At 38.2% G+C, this 27,914-nt stretch overlaps 1 protein-coding gene across 2 annotated transcripts; it reads right to left on the bottom strand.

Annotated features, from left to right (window-relative positions):
* Positions 1-17,652: 17,652 nt before the first annotated feature.
* On the bottom strand, positions 17,653-27,533 carry LOC105696700 (ras-related protein Rab6). 2 transcript variants are annotated; one of them, XM_012419390.1, is made up of 6 exons: positions 27,307-27,533; positions 25,654-25,712; positions 24,696-24,855; positions 23,965-24,170; positions 23,655-23,721; positions 17,653-19,741 (listed from the first exon to the last, which is right to left on the bottom strand). In XM_012419390.1, exons 1-6 carry the CDS (start codon positions 27,374-27,376, stop codon positions 19,668-19,670), a joined length of 636 nt encoding a protein of 211 aa, XP_012274813.1. In that variant the 5' UTR covers positions 27,377-27,533; the 3' UTR covers positions 17,653-19,667. The 2 variants fall into 2 exon arrangements, with proteins under 2 accessions (XP_012274813.1, XP_012274814.1); XM_012419391.1 differs by lacking the exon at positions 17,653-19,741 and adding an exon at positions 21,673-23,011.
* Positions 27,534-27,914: the final 381 nt, after the last annotated feature.

Genomic DNA, 27,914 nt, shown 5'->3' with positions numbered 1-27,914 from the left:
CTTTAGGAGAACGCTGCGCGATGAGACAACGGGTTGTCCTCGTGCCCTGATGATAAGAACGGACTTTCTTGACGAACTAAATCAACGTTACCCGAAAAGTGATGAATTAGGAGGTGGAATCTATTAGGATCTATCCAGGAACCTTAAATTGATAGTGGACGTTCCGATTTGATTGGAGTGTCGTTATCAACAATGGGCAGGCACAACTGGAGAACGCATCCGCAGCAAGGACCCTCAAACTTTCCTGGAACTGACTCAAATTTGACTGAGACATTGTTTGAACGCGCAGAGAAATATCTGGTTGCATCGATTTTTTTTTCTTGCTTCAACCGTATAGTTATTATATGGATGACCAAACATTTGGTTGATTGCTTCGAATTTCCTGGGGGGATCGCCCCAAATATTGAAGTATTTTGGTACATTTAGCCAAAGTATTTGGTTCATTGACTGATATGTCTTACAAAATTGACTAAGCGATTTAAACAAAGCACTTTAGTCGATTGAAGGAAATAGGTTTGCGCCAGTGAACTGAGATTCGGTTCTTTCAACCGAAACATCTGCAATTAACCAAACGCAGTCAATCAAACGATTTTGCTCAAGGAATCAAATGTTTTTCTGCGTGTCATGAAACTTGCCAATTCTTAAAGATGTAGAAGATGATCCGTTTTAATGAAGGATCTGCCCTAGGTGTGGGTGGGAAGGATAATTGTGGTTGGACGAGGGATTTTGAAACAAGGGTAACGACGGGGTAACCCTTTAAAAGATTGCTATGTAATCAGATTATAATCCCCCCCCCCTTCCCCCATGTACCTCAGAAATAAGATGACCATTTTGTGGAATCATTAAAAAGAGGATACAAAAACAAAGTTATAAAAATAATGATGGCAATTCTATATAGTTATGATCGAGACACTTTCACGATTTGCGGAATAACGTACAACAAAAAGGAAATGGCCATTGCATGACTTATGAAATGTTTAAATGACTCGCAATTAAAAATGGAGATATGTCCGAAGAGTATTGCTACTTATCGTTAGCAATATTTTTCCCTAAAACTTGGAAGAAGCGGACCTATGTGACTCTTATAAATTGTGTTTATGCGTTAAATACAAGTGTCAAGTCACGTAATTATTGTTACAGACATCGAACTCGTTAATTTATTACCACAGACCGAAAAAGTTATTTCATTTGAATCTGTAGAAAAGCGTATCTATTTACATTTACATCAAGATTTAAACAAGGATGTCGGTAATGATTTATTGAGTATTACGGAACAATGTGTACTATTTTTACATTTGTATAATACGGGATTTCCTAAAACATTGCCAATAATCCTCAACGATCGTTTTGCACAAATTCATATGACGTGAGTTTGTAAAAGAAAAAAAAAGTAATACAAGCAAAGCATCACGAATGAAACATCAATGTTCAGTATAACAATTCGTATAGTCGAATAATAAAAAACGTCTAATGGAATTTTACATATTCGAATTATCAGTTTAAGTTTGAAATGCCGTAAAGTAAGTAAGGATTACTCAATTTTTATAAATGCGTTAACTCAACGGTTTCATTATATCATTGACATACAGTTCTGAAATTTCTTACAACTAAACATATTATCCCGAAATATTGGTGATAATTACGAGTGGCAATAATAATCAACGATTTCAATCCTGCCACCATTATCAACATCTCTTAAACCAGATTCCGGTTTAACATATCGTTTGAAAACTTACACAATAGCACAATAATGTTACATGTAGTTGTTTTGCTATTAGTTAATGTATGACACAACGATACACCAAAACATAAGCCTTCACTCTAAGCCTCCTTTCACCATTATATATCAATTTGTTATTCGTTTATAATGTCTGCTTTAACAAAAATACTTGTAACTGCCTCGAATATTGTTATTCCGTAAGGCTTGTTCCGTGAAGAAATTGTTCATTGCGTTTATAAGAAGTAACATATGAAGTGTATCGTTTCGGTGCCAATTACCATACTGCCCGAATGAATAATACGTTTGTTTCATCACTGTTTATAAATTAACATTCAACGTTAATTATCGGATGTACGACTCGCTATATTCCAAATTCACTTTTTGCCATCACTTCCTAGACTTACCGCCTTCACTGAATAACAAAATTGTCTTAATTTATCATTAATCATGCCATGGTATTTATTGAAGTATAACGAGTCAATATTCAAAAGTTAGATACAGCATTAATGTTTAATATGCTTTTCAGCAATAATTTCTCTACGCTTTCGATCGCGCCCGGAAGAATACCTCATTAAAGTTGAAGTAAAACAATTAGTCTTCGTACATGTCAAGAATTGCGTTTCTTTATTGAAAAGATAGAATTCTTTCCTCCGTCACAGGATGTACAATATCAGTTGCAAACAAATACCCAGATAGAAATTCATGACCATCATATGATGAGGAAAATCAATTTGGAAACAATTTGCAGACCATTTGCTGCGTGAAATGTCTGCAACATATGTACAATGGCGGATATGAATGCCTGCCCTGCAGATACGGCATCGCCTGTGCAGGATGGGAGGGCATTGATGTCTCCCAGTGTACAATGTGGACATGAATGCCTCCCCTCCAGGTACGACATCGCCTGTGCAGGATGGGAGGGCATTGATGTCTCCCAGTGTACGCATATTACGCAATAAATTTGAAGACAAAATTTCCGGTAAATTTCTCACGCAATGTCTCAAGTATGAGCTACAAAAGCTACAATTATTTATCGACAATGGGTGAGATTAATTACACGGTGCATATTCGGACAAACATTGAGACATTGCATGTACTTAACTTTGTTTCATATTTAAGTATCTTTGGTTCGTCATTGTGCAGTGCAGATATGAGATCCAAATGAGGACTCACGGGCAACATCCTCACGACTCGCTCATGATCTTTTATTAAACAAATTTAATGGAAATTTTGCAACACTTTTTGTCTATCTGGGTAGGAAGACACGTCGTTTGACAAATGATCTCGGTCGGGGCCAATTAAAGATCTTCCTCTTAGTGGGAATTTCCTCAAAAAAGGCACAATGGGAAGGACTGACCGATTCCCGATAATTCCTCTCGTAAGGTGCTCAATTATCAAGGTGAAAAGATTATTCCTATCGGAAGGCTGATTAAATCGATCGGCGATCGGAATCGCCATGCTCAAATTCGATGCGCATCTCGAAATCCGCTCCAAAATCGATCAGGAAACGAGGTGCGCATCTCCAAGAGGAGTGGACGACATCAACTATATTTGAAGTTCAATCGAATCGTAATTGTAAATTCTTACCAACGTCAAATCGATATTTACCATTGTTTATCGTAATTTGTAACATATTATCGGAGATCGGAATAAGGACTAAGTCACTCCATATCTTTCCAATCTTCTTGGGGCGTAATGAATAAAATGATATTAATATAAGCAGCTAAGGAGATCGATCATCGCCGATTATCGATCCGAGACTTTGACGTGTAATCTGTGACGAGAATATGCAAACGTGTCGCGTTGTCATTGATGCGGGATTTCTTGTCCTACGTGTACTCGGTACAAGAAAGCTATTAATCGTTTTCATTAATATTTGCAAGTTACAATTAATAATAATGCCCGGTTAATTCCCAGAGTTGGTTAAATTAATTCACGAGGACCCCTAAAGCTGAATTAAATTTACTCTAAGGTCGATACTCCTATTAAGAAGGCATGGAAATATATTTCTTATTAATGTTATTATTCTCTGCAATCAATGTCAAATGTAGTTAATGTAGTTCACGTCTTCCCTTAAATACTGCCAATTGGAATCGAAGAGGAAGCAGTCTATTCTAAGACTGATGAAAATCAAACAGTAGTCACGAGTATTGCTCTCGATCTCGAAACACAACAAAACAATATTCCGTTGCTGTACGATAGAACAAATTATTATCTCCTAAAATTCCCCCTTCCCTTCAGAACCGAATTTCACTTGATCACATAAACGAACGAGTCTTTCGTAACGATAATTTATAATAATACAAGTGTACCACAAAATACCTTTGTGGAGTTCTCAGAAGAGAAATAGATCAGCCGGTCAGAAATGTACAAAATGTTGTCGCAACAGGATAGAAAGGTTTAATTTCCTAGAATTTAACGACATTGCAGGACAGATTTAATAATAGAGGAGGGATACAAAGGTGGCTAATTTTTCTAAAATCCACAAGTGTTCGAGCGACATTTATGCTACAGGAAGAAAATGCAATGTTGAGTCGTACTTACAAGAAAAGTATCTCATGCGTACCTCGTCGACTTTGTTGGTTCCGACCTAAGTTAAAGAATATTGAAAAAAACATTTAATACAGAGATATGCCATTTTAAACTTTCACATCGCTTGTGTTGCTTGTCATTCTACCTAAAAGAAACCGTGAAAAAATGATTTGGGGGTCAACTCTGGGGGTGGTATTCCCCCCTTAAATTCGCGAATGAGCTGGTCTAAAAAACAATACGTGTCTCCTATTTTTCAATATACCACAACAAATGTCCCAAAATCAATTCTTTGACACTTTCTATAGGCGCGAAACACTGACCTAGTCATTATTTTCGATGTTCATCCTAGCGCATAAAAACTGAACAGAGAATGACGTCTTCTGAACCTCTTGAATAAATAATGTGAACTTTAACCAGTTCATCGAGATTGGACTATTTTTTTTCTTGCCTTTCTTGGTCTATGAACGACACCGATCGGTACATTTAATACAAAGATATGCCATTTTAAACTTTCACATCTCTTGGGTTGCTTGTCATTCCACCTAAAAGAAACCGTGAACAAAATTACTTTTGGGGCTCAACCCTGGGGGTGGTACCCCCCCTTAAATTTGCGAATCAGCTGGTCTAAAAAACAATACTTGTCTCCTATTTTTCAATATACTACAAAAAATGTCAGACCCAACAAGCCCGGCGAGGTCCATCTGGGATACTCTCCTTGTGAGAAAACCTTTTCGAAACCCCCGCTCAAAGTCAAAGCGCACCTCAGATCAGAAAACGGCCCTGAAGACGGTAATTGGAGAGCAACGTTGGCCTCTTCGACATTGCCATAAAACCCGGACGAGGTAACGGGCAAGAAGGTTTTAGAGCTAGAAGGGAAATCCGATATAACGCGAGACTTTGTAGCGACCGTACCAGTGAATAGAGATGAAATCTTCGCTAAGAAGGGACAACGGGCCTCGGGCGAAATTAGCGCAAAATGGCGGCAATGAAAAGCCGAAAAAGCGTGAAAAGCGGGACACAAGGGGCGCCGTTTTCCACCTTAATCGTTTCTACACGAACGCCTTGCGATCGCGTTTCCTTCGAGCGGAAGCGTCGCATTTCCGTACGTTTTAAGCAGACTTTTAACGATGACTGTAAGGTTTACTTTGTAAATAATAAAGGTACAATTACTAAGGCTAAGTTTAGGGGAGAAAGGGATTCGGCGAGGACCGCGCCATGGATTATTTATGGGGAACGCTCTCGACGAGCGTTTTCGAATAATTGTGTGGAGTCGAGCGCCTAGGGACATAGAGGAAATCGAACGATGTATGGAGACGTTGTTAACGTTGTTTTGTGACAGGGGTGAATGGACGAGTGTGCATTAGCGGCGTTACGAAGTACTGACCGTAATTTTAAATTTGTATATATACACATAATTGGTATTACAATAAAGTACGTGAACCATTACAGAGAAGGAGCCGGCATTTGTCTTCGTGTCAAGTTCAGTTAATACCAAGCTTACATTTTATTCAGTTAGAATACCACGGTGATAGGAAAAGTTGAGACTTTTCTATCGTTTAATTAAATAGAACGTCTTATAGACATAGTCATCGGGTTTACTTTAAAGTGAAAAGTACGACAATTTAATTATCACATATGGAAGTCATGCTAGTAATAATAACCATGTGTCGGTAATTTTATTATTTACCACTTGATATCTTATCGAAGTTAAAGGAATTTACATTTTTACCCTTTATTTTCGAAATAATTAAATATGTCTAAAAGTTTGTTTGGGGAAATGATTTAATACGTTTCGGTTTTACCTGTCGTTGAGGCCTAAGGAGGACCAGAGATATCTGTGATAAGCGCGGGATTATCTGGACGGATAAGGACGGTTTGAGTCTCAGGTGACAGAAGTGTCAACGAATAAATCATCGGTGCAACATGTATTCTAATCACCATATACGTCCCCATGGACAGTCCTTGATACTAATGCGAGGTGCAAATTACGATCCACGTCAGCTAGACAGACATTCTGACCACTGTCTGGAAATCCGCAGGACATTTCAGGTATTTGTAATGCCTCTCGGGAATTTCGAAGATATATGACGTGCCGAATGCTTTAAGAATGTCTAATTGATTTTACCGTGATGTACGCTGATACTATTAGTACCTGCCAATTAAGCTTTCGGCTCCCATGCATATTTAATTTCCCTTATTGGCTCTTTTTCATACATACAAAATATCTCCCTATATTAAATCCGGTGCATATACGATATCTCAAAACTGCGAAATAAATTCCGGCGCGGCATTTTGAGTAAAATCCAAAATGTTCTTATTTAATTTTTTAATTCCCACCTGTATGACTAACAACGAACAAGGAGGTCCGATGTCCCTTTCTTATTTTACTCCATTTTTCCAAAACGAAACGAGAACATACATTGTGTCTAAATTTTCCTCGACTTTTGAAATAAAGAATGGTCTCTTGGAAAATCCTTAATTAAAACTGCGCAACGACTCGCCACGTCGTTCTTAATATTTCCGGTAGCACGTCGTTTTTAACCAACTTCAGGCCCAGGTTGTAAAATATTTCATGTAAGATATTTTAGAAGATGAATATCATGCCAAGAATTACACTTAATCTTCGCTCGACTTCGCGTTTTCTCATGGCTTGGCTGATGCAGAGTTTCGACTCTAAAGTTGACACAAATTCTGGGAGTTTAGTAAAAGCTCGCAGCAGCTACAATTCCAATGCAAGTCCGTAGAAATGCATAAAAAATGGCTGAAATTTTCACGCTAACCGGGCCACGTTCTCGTTGGAATAACTTCACGCTTGGAATAACTTCAAACGTATTCTTGGATAAAAGAGTGGCCAAGAGGTTGCACGTACTTCTAATCTTTCTCCTTTTCATGGTCTTTAACCTTGTATCCTTTGACCACGCGACCGAAACTCGCTTAAACGAGAAACGTGGCTGCAAAAGAATCCAAAAGAACCTTTTTCATTATCCCACCAGCTTTTCTCCTTAAGTAGAAAATGATACTCGCCGACGTCAAGAGCAGCCATTAGCTCGCATCTTCGGTGTTTCGGTTTCCCGGCACTTCCGAACGTATCTGGTAAAATTGACTCGATTTGTCGCAAGACTACGTCTAAAATTTCCCTCTTCTATTTTATCGCAATATTTTCCAACATCCATGAAAAAAAAAAATAAACAACAACAAAAGGTCTTGATCCTAATATCTGCCCGTGCTTGACAAGAACGTTGACACGTTTGGTGCATTTTTAACCGGCCAATTTCCGGCTGGAAGAAAATCCTGTCTACAACCTCGTGATGCACGATTTCCGGCGTTTCTTCGGGAGAACAAAAGGCGAAAATAAAAATTCCGCGGAAGAAACGTCACATTTTCAGGGATTAGGAGGGTAGAAGGAGACGATAAAGCTCTTAGGGGAGGAAAGCTCTCGAGCGAGTACGCGCGATAAAAATAAAAGGGTTTTGCGAGATACGCCGCCTCTCTCTTTCTTTCTCTTTCTCTGCCTCTCTCTCTCTCTCTCTCTCTCTCTCTCTCTCTCTTCCTTCTGCTTTCGCGAGGCGATTTTAGTCGGGCTTATCCGACGATAATGCTAAATTCGACAGCCTCTCGAGGTTACCAGAATGACTTACAGTAACGATAATGCGCGACCGTAAAAATCTCGACTCACCCTGAATCTAACTCTCCTTTGCGGCGAAGTGCAATTCTGCAATACCTACATTTATTCAGAAAAATCCCTTCCTTTCATCTGCTTTGGATCCGTGAAATTTGGATACCTCATATCGCATAAATTTGCGACTTCCGCGGTAATTTCTCATTTTTGTCGCTGTCGGAATGAAACTCGCGCCGTTCCCAAAGTGACTATCTCCACTTCCAAAATATTATCATTTATTTCAATGACGAAGCACTGGATTGATACTTAAATTATTATATTTATCAATTTCCTCTGCATTTCTTTTTCGTGGAATTAATTAATTTGCCGGGTAAACGGCCTGTACACTGGGAGACATCAATGCCCTCCCATCCTGCACAGGCGATGTCGTACCTGCAGGGCAGGCATTCATGTCCACAATGTACACTGGGAGACATCAATGCCCTCCCATCCTGCACAGGCGATGCCGTATCCGCAGGGGAGGCGTTCATATCCGCCATTGAATATCCCCTTAGACTTCATTATAAACTAAGAACTACTTAAATGAGTGCACAAAACCCTGGGCTTTTCGAAGGAGTAATTTCATTTTCAGAACTGCAATGGAAACCTGACATTCTGCCCTGCTCTAAATTGGGGGATAACATGCACAAACCCCATTGATAAGAAAAATGTATCGACGTTCGTACATCATTTGCTTCGAGTCATTTCCCTCGACAACTGCGTAACCTTATTATTTCCATTATTTATAGAAGTTATAATTTCATTCTACAAATGAAACTTTCTTTTGTAGAAACTCCTGTTAAACGGTAAAGCACGACCCGAAGAATTAAATTGTATGGGCTTAATGGAATCCTTTGATGTTGCTTAAATGCTTCCCAGATGAGTCAGACTGATACAAACCTTCGGTTGAAATTGTTCTTATAAATTCCATAATATGGCGGGGACATCAAGAATAATAGTTTATCGGTATCTAATTTATTGTACCCGATACAGATGCTTCATTGCATGTGGCGTCACAAATTGTACGGCGTTGGTGATACACGTAGAAATCGATAAAAATCAAAGCCATGATAGAGAGGGATGCACGGTGAACGCTAATCTTCGTTCCCTCGCACAAAGCTCTACGACCCTTAAGTATAATCGAAAGATTTCTTTCCAAATTTCAGTAAAACTGACATACGGTCAATAATATATCCTGTTATCGATAAGGTATCTGATTGCTCCATTAGCTACAAGCTCTTTATGCGTCATCCTTTCAGGCGTGGAATGTGAATTGTTTATTCGTATCAGAGTTCACCACTTCTGCAACCTCATCGATATCGAATTAATTGTCATTCACTATCTTATCTGTTGCTTTTCCACGAGCGAAGGGTACCAAGACTTGACCTAAATATCACGTTATTATAATCTGAAAGTAATAAAAGATAAACATGGCGCCTCATTCTGCCAAAATTGAGAATCTCCCTGGGTATTCTCAAACGCACGTGGCAACGAGATATGAGTAATAATCGACTCCCCAAGCATTTCATAATCCCCGATAATAAGCAAACACAAAGTATGAAATTATATAAAAAAAAAAAAAGAAGAAGAAAAACCTCTGAATTCGCCCCGTCTCGTCGAATCAGGATTTCCAATGATTAAGGGGTTATACCACTTTGAAATTTTTAAAAAATCAAAAAAATTTTTACGCGTTTATACTTTAAACGCGTTTTTCTTAAAACTGCATTTTAAAAATTGGCAGGCACTCTAGCTTCGCCAATTTTCAATCGATCGTCTTGAGTCTTTTTTTATTTTATTCGTGATAAGTTTATCTAGCGAAATACGTATGGTTTTTTCAATGTATTGATATTCGCGTTTTTTATGCAACATTAATTAACGAAATTTAGGACAAAATACGTATCTTTCCTTTCAAATCGATGCCATTTTGTGAAAAATGCATATTTTTGAAAACGGCTACGTACTTCGCTATCTTTTGGGCTACAGAAACTAATTCTTTTTCGTTCATTGATCTAGCTTAAACCTGGACTGAGTTATCGTGCCCACCGCACGATCATAGATTTTCGCAGCGCTCCGGTAAATCGCCTTTCAAGCCGCCATTTTTGTAAATAAAAAAAAATACAACAAAAATATTTTGTTGTTTAGCAGTATAATACCTTACTGTACTTTAATTTGAATAAAAACGTTTTAATTCTTAAAAAAAAATTCTTGAAAAACTGTAATTTTTGGGTGGGTCCTTCAGAATCCTTAAGAAACCCTTAAGAAACGTCTAAACTGAAATTCCCAATCAAAAAAATAGAAGAAACGTATTCTTAACACTCGATAACCCAGCTCGAAAAGCTTCTCGACTTCGCTGTGCTTTCAACTTCGGCATTGAAAGCTTTTCCCCGCGACTTGCAAAGTGACGTTTCGCAGCTTCCTGAGTTTCGGAAAGAGACCTTTCACCAGCCGACAATTTTGGGAAGATTCCTGGGAGAGATAGGGCATTTTTCCTCTTTTTCCCCCCCGAGGTCGGCTTTAAAACCGTACAAAAGAGTTTTCTGGTTGCTCATTCGCCTCCGCGATAGAGGACGAACCACTCGGAGATTCCAATTCTCGCGAGACGTTAGCGCCGCTAGTTTCCTTTCAGAGCTTTCCATTCACACGTTTTTCGACCATCGAAAGCTTCATACAAACGCCACCGACATCCCTTACTTCGCGCGAGAGAATTTCCCGGCAAAATGGGGAAACTCTCCGACTGGAGGAAACCGATTTCTTAACGCGTTTTACCCAATTCTCCCGACCCTTCTTCGGCAGCTTCCGCGGTGTCCAGTTAGTTCTTCCTTTTCCCACGAAATAGGAAATCTCTGCCGTCAGCTCGTCAGTGCCGCCATTAAGGCGACGTAAAAGCGCCCCGAGGAAATTAACCGACGTCGGTAAAAAAGAATACTAACCGATATGCCGCCTTAAACAGTGCGCCCCGTTACCGACAGTCATATTTATATCGACAGCTGAGTCGCATTGTATCGAGAATAGTTCGGATTGGCAAACTCCATATATCGTTTAACTACAATAATTACATAGTAATTCAGCATTACCGATTCATACGAGAAATATGGAATTCAAGTATTATAGATTTATGCAGAGAAATCAACGGAAGTTTCATCAACAACGCGTTCTCTCTTTAAGTGGTTTTAGATGAAAAATTTGGTAGGAGCTAAAGGCAATAGATGGCGCAGTAGTCGGTCAGAGTTTCGAAAGTCAAGAACTCAAGTGATTTCTTGAGTCTCACGTCATCTCTTTATAATCATTCTACTCAGATGACGGGAGTATGTCATATACTCCATACAATACTCAATATATTATGATAAAACTGTCGGGATAAATATAAACATCACTAACGCGGCGCGTTGTTTCAAATGGTACATCCGCTAGAAGAATTCATTTTTTACCTACGTAGATTACATTTCTCGACGTCTTTCGGATCACCTTAAACTTTGTGCTTCCAAGATTTCCTACCAATTACGTGCTTCGTGTGTCAAAAACCCATACGAATCTCGTTTTCAAATTTCTTTTCAAGTCCGACGACGTAAATGATAAAAGCGACGAAATGTCTCGATATTCCATTGAACACTGATGCGCGATAATCAAAATGGCGGCGTAGATGGAACATCTCACTACTATCTAGATCTTTTAACATTCTCTAAGTATATTTTTTGTCTATATTTAATATTATCGTGTCAGTCCGACCCGACCGTTATCCTGGTATCTAAAAATGTTAACTCAACAACTAAAAATAGTACCTACAAAACAATGGCCAGAAAAAAAAAAAGAAAATTACAATCTCATCGCAATCGTGACAAAATAATATCCAAGAATGATTCGTAAATGTCCGACGTAATTGTATATCAGGGAATTACAACTGTACTTTGCTGATCGTCCGACAATAATGGATTAAAAAAAAAGAAAAGAAAATTATTTAAACGTTATTAACGTGGGTTTGACGAAGTATAACTTAATTAAATCGAACAACGTGCTCCGATTAGTGTCCTGCAACAGCGCATTTGCAAAGTTGAATAGTTTTATTAATTCATTTGATTTTCGTGCGCGCTCGAAGTAGGGATATCAGTATTGTTAAATACGCTAGAAATTAATGATCATTTGGTACATTGAAGAATGACGTTATGAATGATCCTCGGATGAATTCGGATGTCCGTGTGGATGATAATCGCGCGTGCACGCTACAAGTGTATGTGTTTATAACAATAAGTCGCATACGAGTTAGCCACAGCTACGCAGCTTAAAGCTAAAGAAATCCGACTAATCGACTAGTTTTCTCCTACTTAAAGTAAATAAACAAATCTGGTTATAACTCCCTATCGTGTGGTTTAACGGCTTCGCCGACTAGTGACATTGCGCGTTTTTAATTAATCCTCAATATTATCGACTCAGAATCGAAGGACAATTTTTCAGAGGACTACCTTTAACACACGCGAAAGTATCCTCGTAACAGCTTATGAGATTTTCAAATTGGATTCGATGACAATTTATTATTAACGAGTACACGTATCCGCGATACTTCCTATCGTAGCAAGAGAGCACGGATAAAATAACCGGCCAAATGGAAATGAAACTATATTTCATAATTCAGCTCAAACAATATTTACACCTAATTCATATTAACACAAGAGCTTTGCAAAACTTCTGCAAGACAACTAAAAATGAACAAACGACAAGACGGCCAAACTCGACGTAAGGGGCCCATGAAATGTCTGCATAAGTACCGATTAATTAAAATTAATGCAATAGATAAGGATCCGGATCATTACATCGAAATAAAGAGTGAAAATATTTCTTCCCGCTAAATTATATTCTATCGCAATTAATTATGATAGCCTCTTATATTATCCATACTCTCGGCTACGTATCGCCGAAGAAATTTTCGAGAGAAAAAAAAATATACATATAAATAATACGCCTTTGCCTGTAACTGTTAATCGCGGTATAAGGACATACCGAGATGTCCAATTAACATTGCAACACTTACTCTTTCGTTCAATCTCACAGTGACATACTTGTATAAAATTGAAAACTTACACATGCATTATCATTTCTCTAAACGATACCAGGATTAAACGAACAGTGCCCGGTGTAAATCAATATATTAGATTTGCGGATAATCGTTAAGTCAGGATAGAAATTTTCTTCTCTCGATCTGAGGAAAGGCCGAAGAACGCACAGCGTTCCTTAATTACTCCTAGAGTTAAGACAATCGATTGAAAAATTGTTCGAGTCTGGTGGTGTCGATTAAAGATCCCCTCTTTAATATCACGATTATGCGGTTACAAATCCTTGTAAGCAAGTCATCTCGGTCGTCGTAAAAACGCGGAGAAGGCAGTTTTGCAAGTTTTTCATTTCTCTTTTTCCCTTTTCTTTTCTTCTCTCCTCCATCAAAATACGTGGTGCTTATCCTGCATACGTTACTCTCCTCGAAGGCTCACCAGTAAAGTAAAGTAAACGTACTCGGAAAAGATTTTTAATAAACTAAATCGAGTTCCCGACAAAATCCACCCGTAAACATATTTCAAGCAATTCGGTGTATTATAGACGGGAGATAAATTAAATATCACGGGAAAAATAAAAACATCCAAGTACACGTACTCCAGGAACTCTTACAAATAACACCCTGTCGTGAATCGCGGTATCTCAGAAATCTGAAAATGAGAAATACCAACAAAAAAAATTGGCGTCTTCATTTGCATCCGAGAAGACGCAACCGGTACGCGAAGCTGATCCTAAGAAAATGTTTAGGAATTTTTTTTTTCTTTTCAAAATTCAATATCACATCCTTTTATTATTCTAGATAACTGAAAGCGGATGTAAGAGCACGATTACAACGTACAGGATGGGCGCACAATGCACTTGACGTTTCTATGCGATTTGTTTCTTAACACTTTACTTTATATTTAATAGACTGCTCCCGAGTGAAATTGTCCGATCTCTTAAAGAAATATTGCAAAATTACATCCGACCAATTTTTAAACCGCCAGATAGAGTGCTTGCCATGTCATTCTAGAAATGCTTCCAGGTTCTCGTTTTCACGGTTTATTAAATAGTTAGCTTGATGATATTGAAATAAGCAATTGCGAAAATCCTGGGAACATAATTCCCGAAAGGAAATAAAATAAGTGCGTTGTGCAGCCGATAAAGTACCCTATAAACACTTAACGATGTAATATATGTTTGATGTACCACATTAAACCATCACATCACACATTAAAGGTATATTACGTGCGATATGTGTAATATACTCTTTATGTGCAACATTACATGTACATTAAACGTGTGTTACACCTTATCAAGCAAAACTGTACTATCTTGGCATGACTTTCAATCGCTTTTCCGGGTGAAATTATCATGATCATAAGACACACAGTTTAGATTTCCTTAAAATTTAACTAATAAAAAGCTATTCCTTTTAAACACCATCGATATTATCCACTTTACTTCGGCGTAATACCGCAAACCCTTCTACAAAGAAAAAGAAATCCCCATTCTAATTTCCCACCCTGAATGCTGAAAGTTTACAAAAGCATCAGAGCCCATAAAAGGACAAGAAAAACTCACGAACAAACCATTTAAATAACTTAAACGAAGCCAGCATAAATTAGACATCCTACACAGTGACAAGAAAATTGAATTAAGATTCAATTTAAAGAAACGAATCTCGACCGAGGGAAAGTTTAACATTTCATCGGATAAATTTCAAAAACTTAAACGAAGCCAGAATACATTATACATCGTACACAATGTGACAAGAAAATGAAATTAAGATTCAATTTAAAGGAACGAAACTCGACCGAGGGAAAATTTAACATTTCATCGGATAAATTTCCAGACAATTCGGGGCCACATTAACACATTTGCGACCGGCAAATTTTGTTCCCTTTCAAATACCGAGTACCGGGGAAAATAATGAAATTCTGAAACTGGTTGCCACAAACTTGTACCGTGTATCGTGATGGACGTGATTCACGTCAGCGGGAATCAGGGATATAATTTAAAATGACGTTAATTCACGTCAGCGGCAAACCAGGAATAGAACATGAAAAGACGTGAATTCACGTCAGCGGTCACGAATGTGTTAACACTATTTCTACCACGATTTTGTGTATACCCATTTCGACCAAAAGGTTTCGATGAGCTGGAGGAAAATGATACCGCTAAATAAATTTAACAATTATTACACGAAAACTCAAAACATTAATTGAGAAAGAATTATTAAACTTTGAAAATAATTTCAAGTTAAAATTTTAAAAGGTGTCTTTTGACACCTTTGGTAGAAATAGTGTTAAGGGAAACAATTATAAGGGTGTAAATAAATCCCACCACGTGGCCCATAAAAAACCGTATCCGCGTTAGGATGCTCGATCGGTGTCGCGAAAAAGGGCTCATCTTCCTCATTAATTGAGAAAATCTAGGAGGTGACATTTAAAAAACTTTGTAAAATAGCCTTTCCGGAAGCACCCTACAGTACGCAGTTTAATCCTACCCCGTCGTGTTGATGCATACGTTACTTAATATTGCTGTACGAGTCGTCCGACTTTACGCTATTACATTTACAGGGCGCTAGAAGACAGATTAGCGTTTAAAACAGTGCTAAACATCGTTAGAGTTTCACGTAAGCACGATGGATTATTTCTTAGAAGCTTTATATCACGTACGGTGGCAGCTCGAGTCCACGCGGAAACAAAATCGCTTCCCAAACACCATTGATCCCGAGACCAGACTTTTCACCGACTAGGTATTGCTCGAGTGCCCCGAATATGCACCGAGAGAGAAAAAGAAGAAAAAAAAAATTGTTAGTTGACCGAAAGAAATATGACCCAGAAGCAACAAAGTCCTGCGATGCAACGCGTCGAAAGAAACGTCGGACCGAGTAAAAGAAATCCTTTTAAATCGCCGTCAATATTACTTCCCGACCAAACTAATTGTTTCTCCCAATTATATACGATTCAGGCAACGATATACATTTCTTTCGGTCAACTAATCTGTTTGTTTATTTTTTTTTCCCATTTTTTTCTTTCTCAGCGTGGTACTTTCTCTTCCAGCTCGCGAGAGCTTTGGCCTCTGTGCACGACTTCTGCACCGACTACGACGAAGGTCTAAAAAAACAAGAAAACTCTTATCACTCGACCGAGTAGGTTCGAGCTAGCTTATCTCGATCGAACTTTATGTTAAATCAATTCTAGCAAACGTCTGAAAAATCAGTCTCCTTGATCGATGATTAAAGACCGCTGACAACGCGTTTGCGCGATTCCATTACTGTCGAATGCTAATAAAGGGGGCAGGACGTTAATCACAATTGCGATTGGATTGTCAGATTGCAGTTTCTGATTTTCAACATCCCCTTAACACTTCCTACACCTGTTATTAACATTTTATCGTGATCAAGCCATTCACTTGGTGCATAAATTTCCTATACGAAGTTAGCAACCGCACCTATCTACAATTTTACTCGTCTCGAAATTACAATCTGATTCATTCAATTACCATCGTCATTAAATTGTGCCCTGTGTATCGATCCTAGAATACCAAGAGACGTTTCAAAAGAAGAAATAAACGGGACCTTAAAAAACCTGAATAATTGTTTATCGATCTACGCGTACGATTTTAATGTCTTCCTTCCAATAGGAAATAATATCAATTTCATTTTCATTTCCGCATTTTCCAGGAATTCAAGGGCCTCTACTCGAGTGTAATTAAACCGTCTTCCTAACGTAGCGATGAAAACTGGAGAGTAAAACAAAAGCGGCATAAATAAAAAGCTCGATTTATCGGCAATCAAAGGTCTGCCAACGTCACAAGGATCATCGAATCCTTGAAGGTATTTCTAATTCCTCGTTTTTTATAATAAGCGTGTCAACCATCTTTCCTTGAATCTATGATAACTTACAAGAAAAGTGCCTAAAGGGTGGCCAAAGTAACTTCTGCTTGTCGCGCAACACCCTGTTGTTGTGTGTGTGTTTTTTTTTCTTCTTTTTTCCTTTTTTTAGAACGAGTCAATGAGATGGTGATATGTCAACACCCGTGTCTAAATGCATCGGCAATGATCCTTCGATCAACAATAGGTAGCTTGACGAATTTATTACGAGGATAGGAAATGGCACGCAAAAGATCCTGAATTATATAGGGCCTTCCCGTACAAAAGGGTCGCATTTCATATATCGCATAGCCGGGGTGATAATTAAGAGAAACATGCGCGAACTCAAATACAGCTTTCAATTAGAGCTAGTTTTTTCGCCTCGAGTAAGGATTAATCGCAACTAAGGTCCAGTTAATTATGAAATTCATATTTCGCCTTACACGTGAACGGGCTTAAGGCGGAGTGAAAGCGGCATCTGAGGGATCATTGTTAATGAGACTTTTCTTCGAGCTGGGTATACCGAAATCGTATGAAATTATACCAATCCATTTTCGTATGAAATCGTAAATCGAATGAAATTATACCAATCCATTTTGGTATGAAATCGTAAATCGTATGAGATTATACCAATCCATTTTCGTATGAAATCATAAATCGAATGAAAGTATACCATTTTCGTATGAAATCGTAAATCGTATGAAATTGTACCAATCCAATTTCGTATGAAATCGTAAATCGTATGAAATTATGCCAATCCATTTTCGTATGAAATCGTAAATCGTATGAAATTATCAATCCATTTTCGTATGAAATCGGAAATCGTATGAAATTATACCAATCCATTTCGTATGAAATCGTAAATCGTATGAAATTATGCCAATCCATTTTCGTATGAAATCGTAAATCGTATGAAATTATATCAATCCATTTTCGTATGAAATCGGAAATCGTATGAAATTATACCAATCCATCTTCGTATGAAATCGTAAATCGTATGAAATTATACCAATCCATTTTCGTATGAAATCGGAAATCGTATGAAATTATACCAATCCATTTTGGTATGAAATCGTAAATCGAATGAAAGTATACCAATCCATTTTGAATATGAAATCGTAAATCGTATGAAATTATACCAATCCACTTTCGAACCTCCTCGAGAATACTGGACGAGATAAATGATACACGACAGTAATGTAAGAATTACGCCACCTTGAAATTGGTACTCCACGCTCTAAATTCCACTTTAGCCCCTCTGACAATTGTGAGATAATGCACGATCAGTTTATCTGCCGAAAACGAGCTCATAAATATTCGCGTAAAGCTTTTTCACCTACTGGCGTATGTATACATATTTATGTGCAATAATATAGAATATCGCGCGATAAGCAAATTTCCATTAAAGCTAAACGCAGTTTTTCAATGTAGACATCGAACAATATCAAAAACAATTCCCTAGAAATTAAGTTCCGTCTTGCCCTGTTCGAGCAATCTTCCCATGAAGCGCCTTCTGACATCGCACTTCGCCATTACAGAGAAAATCCCAAGTACTCTGACAAACGGAAAACACTGATACCCCATAGCTTCTCTAGATAAGGCGAACTGAACGGGAAACACCAAGAGCAATTGTGGCAATGCACACAAGACGTTCCAAAACACTATTTCCCTATACTCGAGAAACAATCAGAACGACTTAACGCTAGAACTCCCAACAGGTATGTTTTTTACCTGAGCACGCATTTGCGCTTCTATATCATTCGTTCTTAATGGAGTAAAACGCTGAAATATTGACTTTCGATAGAACTATCCCATCATGACAACATCCCTTGGTAATGTTTCTATACTTTGTATCTTTTTACTCTGAAATATGAATTTCTCCCCTTGGGTACACCTCAAGACCTAAGAAGTGTGATCTCCGGGAGTTCTAGTGTTAAGGTGGCATGAAAGTGCCGTCTAAGAAGTCGCTACCTTATCAAGAGTAGTTTGAAATTTCCCCACGTGAATGCGAGGCCCTTAAGGACGGTCCCGACACTCATGGAATTTCATTTACCTTTTAAACTTCTTCCTAAACACTTTTAAATCCTTTATCAACATGAAACGTCACAAGCGTCGGGGCCTTCCTCAGTTCCTCCACATTCACCTAGTGAAATTACAGACAATGTCGATACACTCAGCTTGAAGAAAACCTTCGCGACCGATCTCTTAGACGGCACTCTTGCATCGCCTTAAGATAATATAAAAGTGGCATCCGAGCGGTCAATCCATCGCAAAACTTCTTTCCAACCTAGGTGTACCGAATCAAACATTAGAACATGAACGTGTAGACTGTAAGGAGTATCCTGACACCCATTAAATTTCATTTTTTTCTCAATAACAAATGTTAAAAGAAATTCAAACGCCACGGAACCTTCCATATAGCCTCCACATTTATAATCTAAAGTTTGAAGCTATTCGGCCCACCCAATGCGGATAAGTTTGACAAAGGAGACCTCTTTACCGCCACTTTCACATCGCCTTAAAGTTACTCGCTTCGAGGGCGGTCAAGCGGCTCGTCGGACTTCATTAGTTTCTACTCAATTACGGGGCTCCGCATACGTGTTACTTGAGCTCGAGCATATTTCTGCTACTAATAAGCGGTTTCAAAGTATTCCGGATTGCTTGGGGAGATGAAGAATCGCGGTGTGCGCATTATCGAGGGCGCAGATAGGTCGCACTTGGCTCTAAGGACGTGCCGGAAGAGTCCCAGCGTCCCGCAATGGTGTGTGCGATGGATCCGCTACGTTCTTTCCGAGTGCTCGTGCTTGCGTAATTAGTTGTGCTCGCTTTCAGGCCACGTAGCTGAATGTAGCACCACCCTAGCAAATGCATCCACTCTCGCCTTCCGACTCGGCGCCGTTCTGCATAGGAGACTGATTCTGCAGGTCGACAGCTGCTTTTCTTTGTTAAGGTCAACATTGTTCTGCGGGACGTGACATTTTCTTCTCGTCCGAATCGATCACGACGTACATGTCGATCATGTTAATAAATGTTGGTCATTAACGAGATAGAAGTCCTCGTTAGTTCCTGTGGTAGTTACATGGACAATTGATCCAAGGCGTCGTCCGTTGTTACGGAACGATCTAGAAATGATCCACACAGGACTCACTTGGCTCATTTTTTTGTCCCTACCCTGTACGCCCAGTTTCATTGCGATTCAGAAAGCTTCCATCAAACGCATATAGCAATCATTAACTGTATTTCAATTAAACTGATAATGTGTATAAGTATGTATGTAACTCCTGCATGTAAAAAGCGTAAGACATGTACATCTTGATAGTAACCTTGAGATTACCTCGATTACAGGATCGCGTTTTACAGAATCCTTAAATGGGTGGAATACTTTTTGGGTACATCTCAGTGCTTTTATAAAAACTATATATAAACAATGAAATAGGGATTAGACTTTTTATAATGTCGTATATTAAGTTCTCAGTGGGCCTATTGGAATACTTGCAGGATTTTACTGATTTCTCAATTTAAAGGACATATCGATGTTATGTATGTATATGTTCCTCCCGGATGAACATATTAAGTAAATTAATGAATAATAAATATCTTATAAAGAAGTACACGGAACGAAACAGTTCTTGAAGAGACTAGGTACAACTTGAACAGTTCTTAAAGAAATTAGATATGGTGTACATCGAGCACAGATTTTTAGATCTATCTATTTAATATATTTCTTGCTTCCGGGGCTTAAATGTAAGGAAAGAAACTGAGCTTCGCTCTAACGTGGTGACAATGGACAGCTCATCAGATTGAAAGATGCCACAAAGATTAACCACGTATTCCGGTATCGCAGGGAGTTGTCTTCAGGGTTTTTTTCTTCTTTTTTTTTCTTTTTCAAAGTTTGCACCTTGCAGTCTACGGTAAAATTTCTACAGGCAATAGACGGTATTCGTCTCCTATTCTAAATTGCAATAAAAAAAATGTAAGTCGCGAGAGAAAAGGTTAAGACCGTGTATGACAATGGTTAGGACTACGATCAAGGTATCGCCAATTTCGTTTTAAGGCGCGTTCTAAATATCAATGTGAGGTAATCCCATTCGTAGAAAAGTCAGATGAGTTGCTTCGCTACAAATATAGTATTCACATACGTCGACTGATTTAAGCAGATAAGCTTACAAATTACAGAAATTCTGGTGGTAAAAAGAGGACGGAATGCACCCCAACAAGTCCAAGGTGAGGTTTTTTATAGGCATGGAACACCTTAAAATATTACAGTGGCGAACGTGCATTGGTCTAGCAATACCTTACTCATGAAATAGTATAAGGAGCCATATCGCCAACACGGTTCCACAGAAAGTGACCCCAAAATAGGGACACAGGATTTCAGATTTTCGCTGAGCTAACGATGCCAGCGCTATATGCGGAAAATGAGGGAACTCCAATCCCACGTGCCCAAAACAATTCCTACCGCTGTAAATGACCTAAAATACTTTTACTTTTACAATTAAGGTACGGAAAGAGAAATGATAATCCGCGGATGATACACAGAATGTGATGTTTTTAACGTGATAAATGACTAACTGACCCGCCAGCAGACGGTAATTTTTAGTTACAAAAATTTCCTCGAGGAGGAGCTCTCAGCACTAGATCGAAAAGAAATTCTGAAGATCTTGGACCCCTAAAATGGGGACGATTTCAATAAATGGCGTTGTATCTCCTTATACTAATTCGTGATATTATTCCTCTCAAAAGTAGGCTGTGGCCTAGCGACCAAATTAAAATAGGCAATAGTCACCTAGGTCAACGTACAAGTATTACGATCCTCATGCGGCGCAATTGCAATTAATACTAAAACAAATCAATGCGATAATGTACAAAGGATTTGAATAGTTTTCTTTATATAAATTAAAATAATACAATAATAGGAAGTAAATAGAAATGATATTAATATAATTAACTACATTAAGGTTGATTGTTTATCCATTTTCCCAAATTCAAGGTAATATTTACAATTCTTGTCTCGTGTGTGTACCTATTAAGTCCACTTAAATGCACAGACTCTTTCAGTGCAAGACTCGCGAGATAATGAGCGAAATAATTATCAGAAACGCGATTCGAGTAGAACTACATGGCCGAAGTTATTCCTCGCGTGAGAAATTATAATTTACACATTTAAAATGGTGATAGAAAAATAGAATGTATAGAGAATGAAGCGGCGTTACAATCTACGCATGGATTGCGGTATGTTCGACATTACTTAATCGCGGTGATAACATCATCTCTCTTGCTTTTGACATAAAACATCCATGGCATCCCCGAAGTGCCTTTTCAATTTTCTAGAAGAAAAAAAAAACAAAGTCTTTTTGCAGTCTGTTGAGTGAGCGGCGTGACCTTATTGCTACCTACAGTTTTTCGAGCAAAATTTGAAGGTGCATTTATACATATCCCTAGATATCAAGACACATACCTTCAAAATCTTGCCGAAACGTCAATACGACTGCATTTACGCAACAATTAGTTTTACTATTAAAAATGCACCCTGTGAATGATGTTGTACTTATTAAAAAAAAAACGAAACTACAAACGTGAACAGAATTGTTACGTCATCGACTGCATTCCCTGAATTGACCATACATCACTGATCGTGTTTACAAACGTGAGCAAATAATCTAAATGTGTACATTCAAGTTTCTAACTTCCCTATTGTATAACCAAGACTTGAATTTCGCTCTAAAGCATACCTTTAAACCGAGACATTTTGATTTACCGGACAATCGTATTGCCAGGCGAAGTTAATACTCTTTCAGTAGGTGGCACGTTTAATATACGCGGCCACAAATATCTGGAAAACTAAAGTTCGTTAACACAATTATTGCCTGTCCTGATTAAATTCCTATACAATGGCTATTGAATAAACGCAGTCGCTTTCAGCTGAAGACTAAGCCGACTTTTGGCTGGACCATTTACCGACCATGATCGCTGTGAAATCGATTAACTTTATGCCTTCCGTGATACTTGAATTATGCCACGAGCAATAAAAACAGGGCCAAAAGTCATTGAGATCTTAATGTCCTCGGCATAGGTTTTGATTTATAATTTAAATTTCTTTAGTTTATTTCAGTGTCGTGTCTATCGACGTTGCCTTAGCATGCGCAACTGCTCTCCGACGCTTTCAGTTCGATTGGAGTGTCCTTCAGAACTACCTCTTGCACTACAGGTTGAAAACACATTAAGGAAAACACAAAAAAGGATAAAACAAAGGAACGAAATATTAATAAGGTAGAAAGAATCAGCTGGAAAAAAAAAACAAACAAACAAACAATGAAAATTAGACTTTCGATTGCACCGTTCGGATTCAGACCGATAAGAAGATAAAGACGTTATATATTTACAAGTTGACTCTACGTCAGTTATTGCTCGGCAACAATCAATGTTAAACAATTGTTAGTCATCATGACCGAAGCAAGCAAATAATTACCGGACGGTTTACTTGCAAATTGGCAACAAATATAATATTTCTTTACTAAAGAGATGACTCCGAGAGCTTGATAAATTAAAACTCGTGAACATGACGCAATAAGCAGAAAAAAAAAATGTGATAACACAGAAAATATAAATCATTCATATGTAGAGAATTGAAGACCTCACGGGAAGAACTATGTGTATTAGTGACACGGTTATTTTCTTAATGTTTATATATATAAAAGAAAAAACCGCGTCATCTTAATTTTCCACGTTGATGCTTAATGTACGCGTAACTTCAACGATCGATTAAGTGACAAATGCGTACCGTGTTGCAAGTGAAAATAGCATGCGAACGGTCATGTTAATAAGTCGTTTCTTGAAAAGGATACTGTCTTCTGGAGGCTTATTCTCGGTGGAGTCCATACCAGGTAAAGCTGCCGCCACTCTTCGGAACAGCTATAAAATGAAAAGTGTACATGCCAGTACTCTCAGCTTTCAATTTCAGACTAGAGTAGGCAAAATGAAAATGTCGAGCTGGTACGTTGCCCCTGTGATTACATGCAGTCCTAAGTTTTATAACGTCAGCACTTTCAATTTCTGCCGAGTAACGAAAACTCGGCAGAGATTGAAAAACAACAGAGGCATTAATGTTCCCTCCCAAAGTTGCTTCCCTAGTAATTCATAAATACGTCAAAGTACCTGTTTAACATTATACCCAGCCTTAGCACTGGTCTCGATGAACATCACATTTAGCTCCTTAGCCTTTCGCTCCCCTTCTTCAGTGGAAACTTGTCGCTTATCGCTCAAGTCCGTCTTATTTCCGACGAGCATGATAATGACGTCGCTTCCTCTCTCCGTTCGAACGTCGTCGATCCACTTTGACGTTTGATGAAAGGAATTCGCATCTAAGAAGATCCAAATTCATCATCATCCTCAAATATTGTAATTGAATATTTTAATAATCATGTCGTCAAGTAACACGACTTCATGTACACAACCTCGATACACTGAGTGAAAAGTTACTTCGATAAAGTTCTTCTATCGAATAGAAATTTACTGACAACTATCAGCGAATAAGATCAAATGAAAATGAAAGAAATTAAGAACAACCCTTAATTTTCTCCAATTTTCACAAAGTCAGTTTGACTCATTATCGTTACACTTTCCGGGCACACCCCTGTTAAACATGAAAGTTGGTTCACATCGAAGGACGAAAGACTTTGAAAGAATTAATAATATGCTTGTAGCAAACTAGAATTTAATAGAATTATCAGTATCTAATCTTTCTTCTCAGGTGTCCGACCAGACGTGTAAAAATTCTTAAAAGGGTGTACAATAGCTGGCGCTAACTTCATTTATAACTAAAAATTCTGCTCCTTGACTGTGAAAATAAAATGTTCTGGACAGAATTTGAAATTAATTTAACTTACTGGTAATGTCATACACTACTACTGCTACGGTGGAGTCTCTGATGTAGCTAGGGATCAACGAACGGAACCGTTCCTGCCCCGCAGTGTCCCAAAGCTGCAATCTCACAGTTCGGTCTTCAAGGTACATAGTCTTGCTCAAAAAGTCTATACCTATCGTTGCCTGTCACACACAAAAATGATGAATAAATAAAATGCAACACTAACAAATAATACATGTAGCAAAGGAGTTTGAAACTGTGTATTTATCATGTGCACTTGAGATTATCCTAATTTACATTTTTCGATAATAATACAAGGAATTGTCTCCGGCATCGATATATAAAAATTAATCCATTACCAAACAATTGTATAATATAACGCAAAGGTATTCCACATAAGTCGTAATCCCACATTGTCTTCGTAGATTAATCGAACTTAATTTTCTCAGACAACAAATTTTTCAGAGCCATGTGTAAAAGTTTCAAGATAGTTTTGCATTAACCTTGAGAAACAATGGAAAACTATGTCATAGTTAAAACGACATGATAAAAAGTCAGTTTCAATACCCCTCAGGTGACGAGTTTACAACTCGCAGCACGTCATAAGTTATCATTGCAGCAAAGACCACGTTCCCGTATCTATGTAATACATGTCATCGCAAAAAGAAATACAAGATAGAATCTAAACATATGTATGACCTATTGAAGTGTCTTTAATATATGCAACTTTTCAAATGCACTGACACATCTATTTACAAGAACCACGATATAATAAACGATATTAAATGCATAAGACAATTAAAAAAAAAAATACCCAAGTGCATTTATGAAATACATTGAAATTATAACTCCTGTTAATAATTTAATATCATACATAGGACTAAATTCCTGGAACAAAATGTACCAATAAATATGCTTCTAATTTGTACTGGCATATATTCCATATAATTGATGTTATATAAGGAAAATGTAATGCTTACCTGATACGTATTGTCAAAGCTGTCATACATAAACCGCGTTATGAGAGATGTCTTTCCAACTGTAACAGAGAAATCAACATTAATATGTAATTAAGAAGAGAGTTAATGTTTTTCACGGCTCATCGTGTTTATTTAATAAGTCATTTTCAAAAATACTGTTGTCACAATGCGGTATATTTGTACGTTATCTGTAGAAGTAGGCCAATTAACCAAATAAAAGAATCGTAACAATTTGAGTAAAAAATAGTTGTCTTATTAACAAACGTAATAAAACAATTATTGTCAAAACCTGCAGAACAAGTTTATAAGAGTGCAGAAATTCATTGCAAATTGATATTAATTCTGACCTTAACACCATGTAATATTAATTTAAATTGTTTTTAATATAATATTCAATATTATATTTCTCTAACAATATATATTTACTAAGTAATAAGGTTGACTATATAAGACATCTAAGCGACAAGGATTAGTAATTCGAAAGTATGATCTCATACGACACAGCCTATACTACAAATGTAGGCGGAAGACACGTTTCAGAATCTTCACTAAATAAGAAGCTGAGAACCGTAACGTACGAAATTGATTGCGAAATTCAGAAAACAAGTTTATACATATCTTTACATAAGACTATGGACAAAACATATAGACAAAAAGTTTATTTTCTGCACATTATCACCTCAGTTATCCAAAATTCTGATCTCGGCAGCAAAATTATCATGGCAATATCATGTATTTAGCAAAGTTTTTGTACTTCAGGGGTGTGTGTCGAAGATAAAATAATCGACTATTACGTCAGATTTCAGAGAAATCATTGCATCTTGCATTAGTAATCTTAATTGCATGGGTAATACAGTTACTGGGTAATCCATGTACATTATTGCACAGATATATGCGCATCATGTGCATATTCTGCGAGCACACAATGCTAAGTGAGATGTGAAGAACAAGCCAACCCGTTTTTATGTTCATTGTAACTGCAATTGTAACATATTCCCATCCCAAGATACGGCAGATATTATCCAACGGGAATAATTAACCATCGTGCCTTTCTCATTTTTCACATCGTTTATTGCCATTAGGCTCAAACGAACCCATGGTAATAAACTACAAAGACAATAGTACATTGGCAATTTTGTTTGTACAATTAATATTAAGGTAATTAACAGCCTAGCAAGGAAGTATAAATCAGTATAAAAGAAAATCAATTAGGGTCTAAATGAACTCAAAAAAGACACAAGGGTTAACGACTTTAACGTTCTCAGAAGGTACAGCCTGCAATCCAACCGTAGGCAAACCCATTTAAGAAAGCATTCTTCCTAAAATATGGGGACCTAGTCTAGAAATAAGCGAATGCAGACTGAAAGTCAATGACCTAACTGTAACGAACTGATCAAAGGACGTAAAAAAGCGAAAAGCATCGGGTTAAAGCAACAAGCGCGCTTCGCCGATACAGAGAGTTGCGAAAAATCCGCGAGGCTGGCACCCTCTGGCAATATCGATTTATAACCTAGAACGGTCTTTAAAATTGATGCTCGCCAGCCTGTGGAGGGCAGGCTGACGATTCGTCGGGCCTTTCTCTGGGGTTAACTATCGGAGATCGAGGGCAAACGTTGGCCGGAGAGCAGGGAAAATATGCGCGAAAGCGCTTACCGCTCTGCTCCCCAAGAAAGACGAGCTTGAATTTCCGCAGTGGATTTCCGAAATCACCCGAAGACGACATCCTCGTATCGCGCCGAACACGCCGTAAGACTCGCAGCTACCGAGGCCCACTCGAAGACGACTCAACTGACGGGAGAAATCATTAAAGTCAACGGTACTCGTCGGAGAGCTGTGCGACTTGACAGCTCCCACAGCCACTCCTTCCTTCCCCTCGAGCGCGGCAGCCACGTTTGACTAGGAAGTGACGTCATTGGTCGGTTCTCATTAGGGAGGCCTCGCCGCCATCTTGAAATCTACTAGATCGACGCAGAGCAGGGACGAAGAGTGGCGAGAGTGCCTCGTTTCCGCATCTATAAGAGTCTCTCCATCTGGCGGCAGTGTCCGAAACTGTGCAGGATTTAGCATGGACACGCTGCTTCATATAAAACAGGTTCAGACCACTGAAATATATAGTAAACTGGAACGCTCACCAGCGGGTTCGACTCGACTGTCCTTGACGTCATCCCCACTACTAGGTGTATGTATGTACACTCCTATTACACATTTTTTTCTTCATAGAGAACTATCCTTAGATAATTAATTATGGAGTACAATAATTC

This window comes from Orussus abietinus, unplaced genomic scaffold, assembly GCF_000612105.2.
Source record: "Orussus abietinus isolate OABI.00-Male unplaced genomic scaffold, Oabi_2.0 scaffold23, whole genome shotgun sequence".
NCBI lineage: Eukaryota > Metazoa > Arthropoda > Insecta > Hymenoptera > Orussidae > Orussus > Orussus abietinus.
Note: the sequence above shows the minus strand (reverse complement) of the source record. Positions and strands in the feature narration are given on the sequence as shown.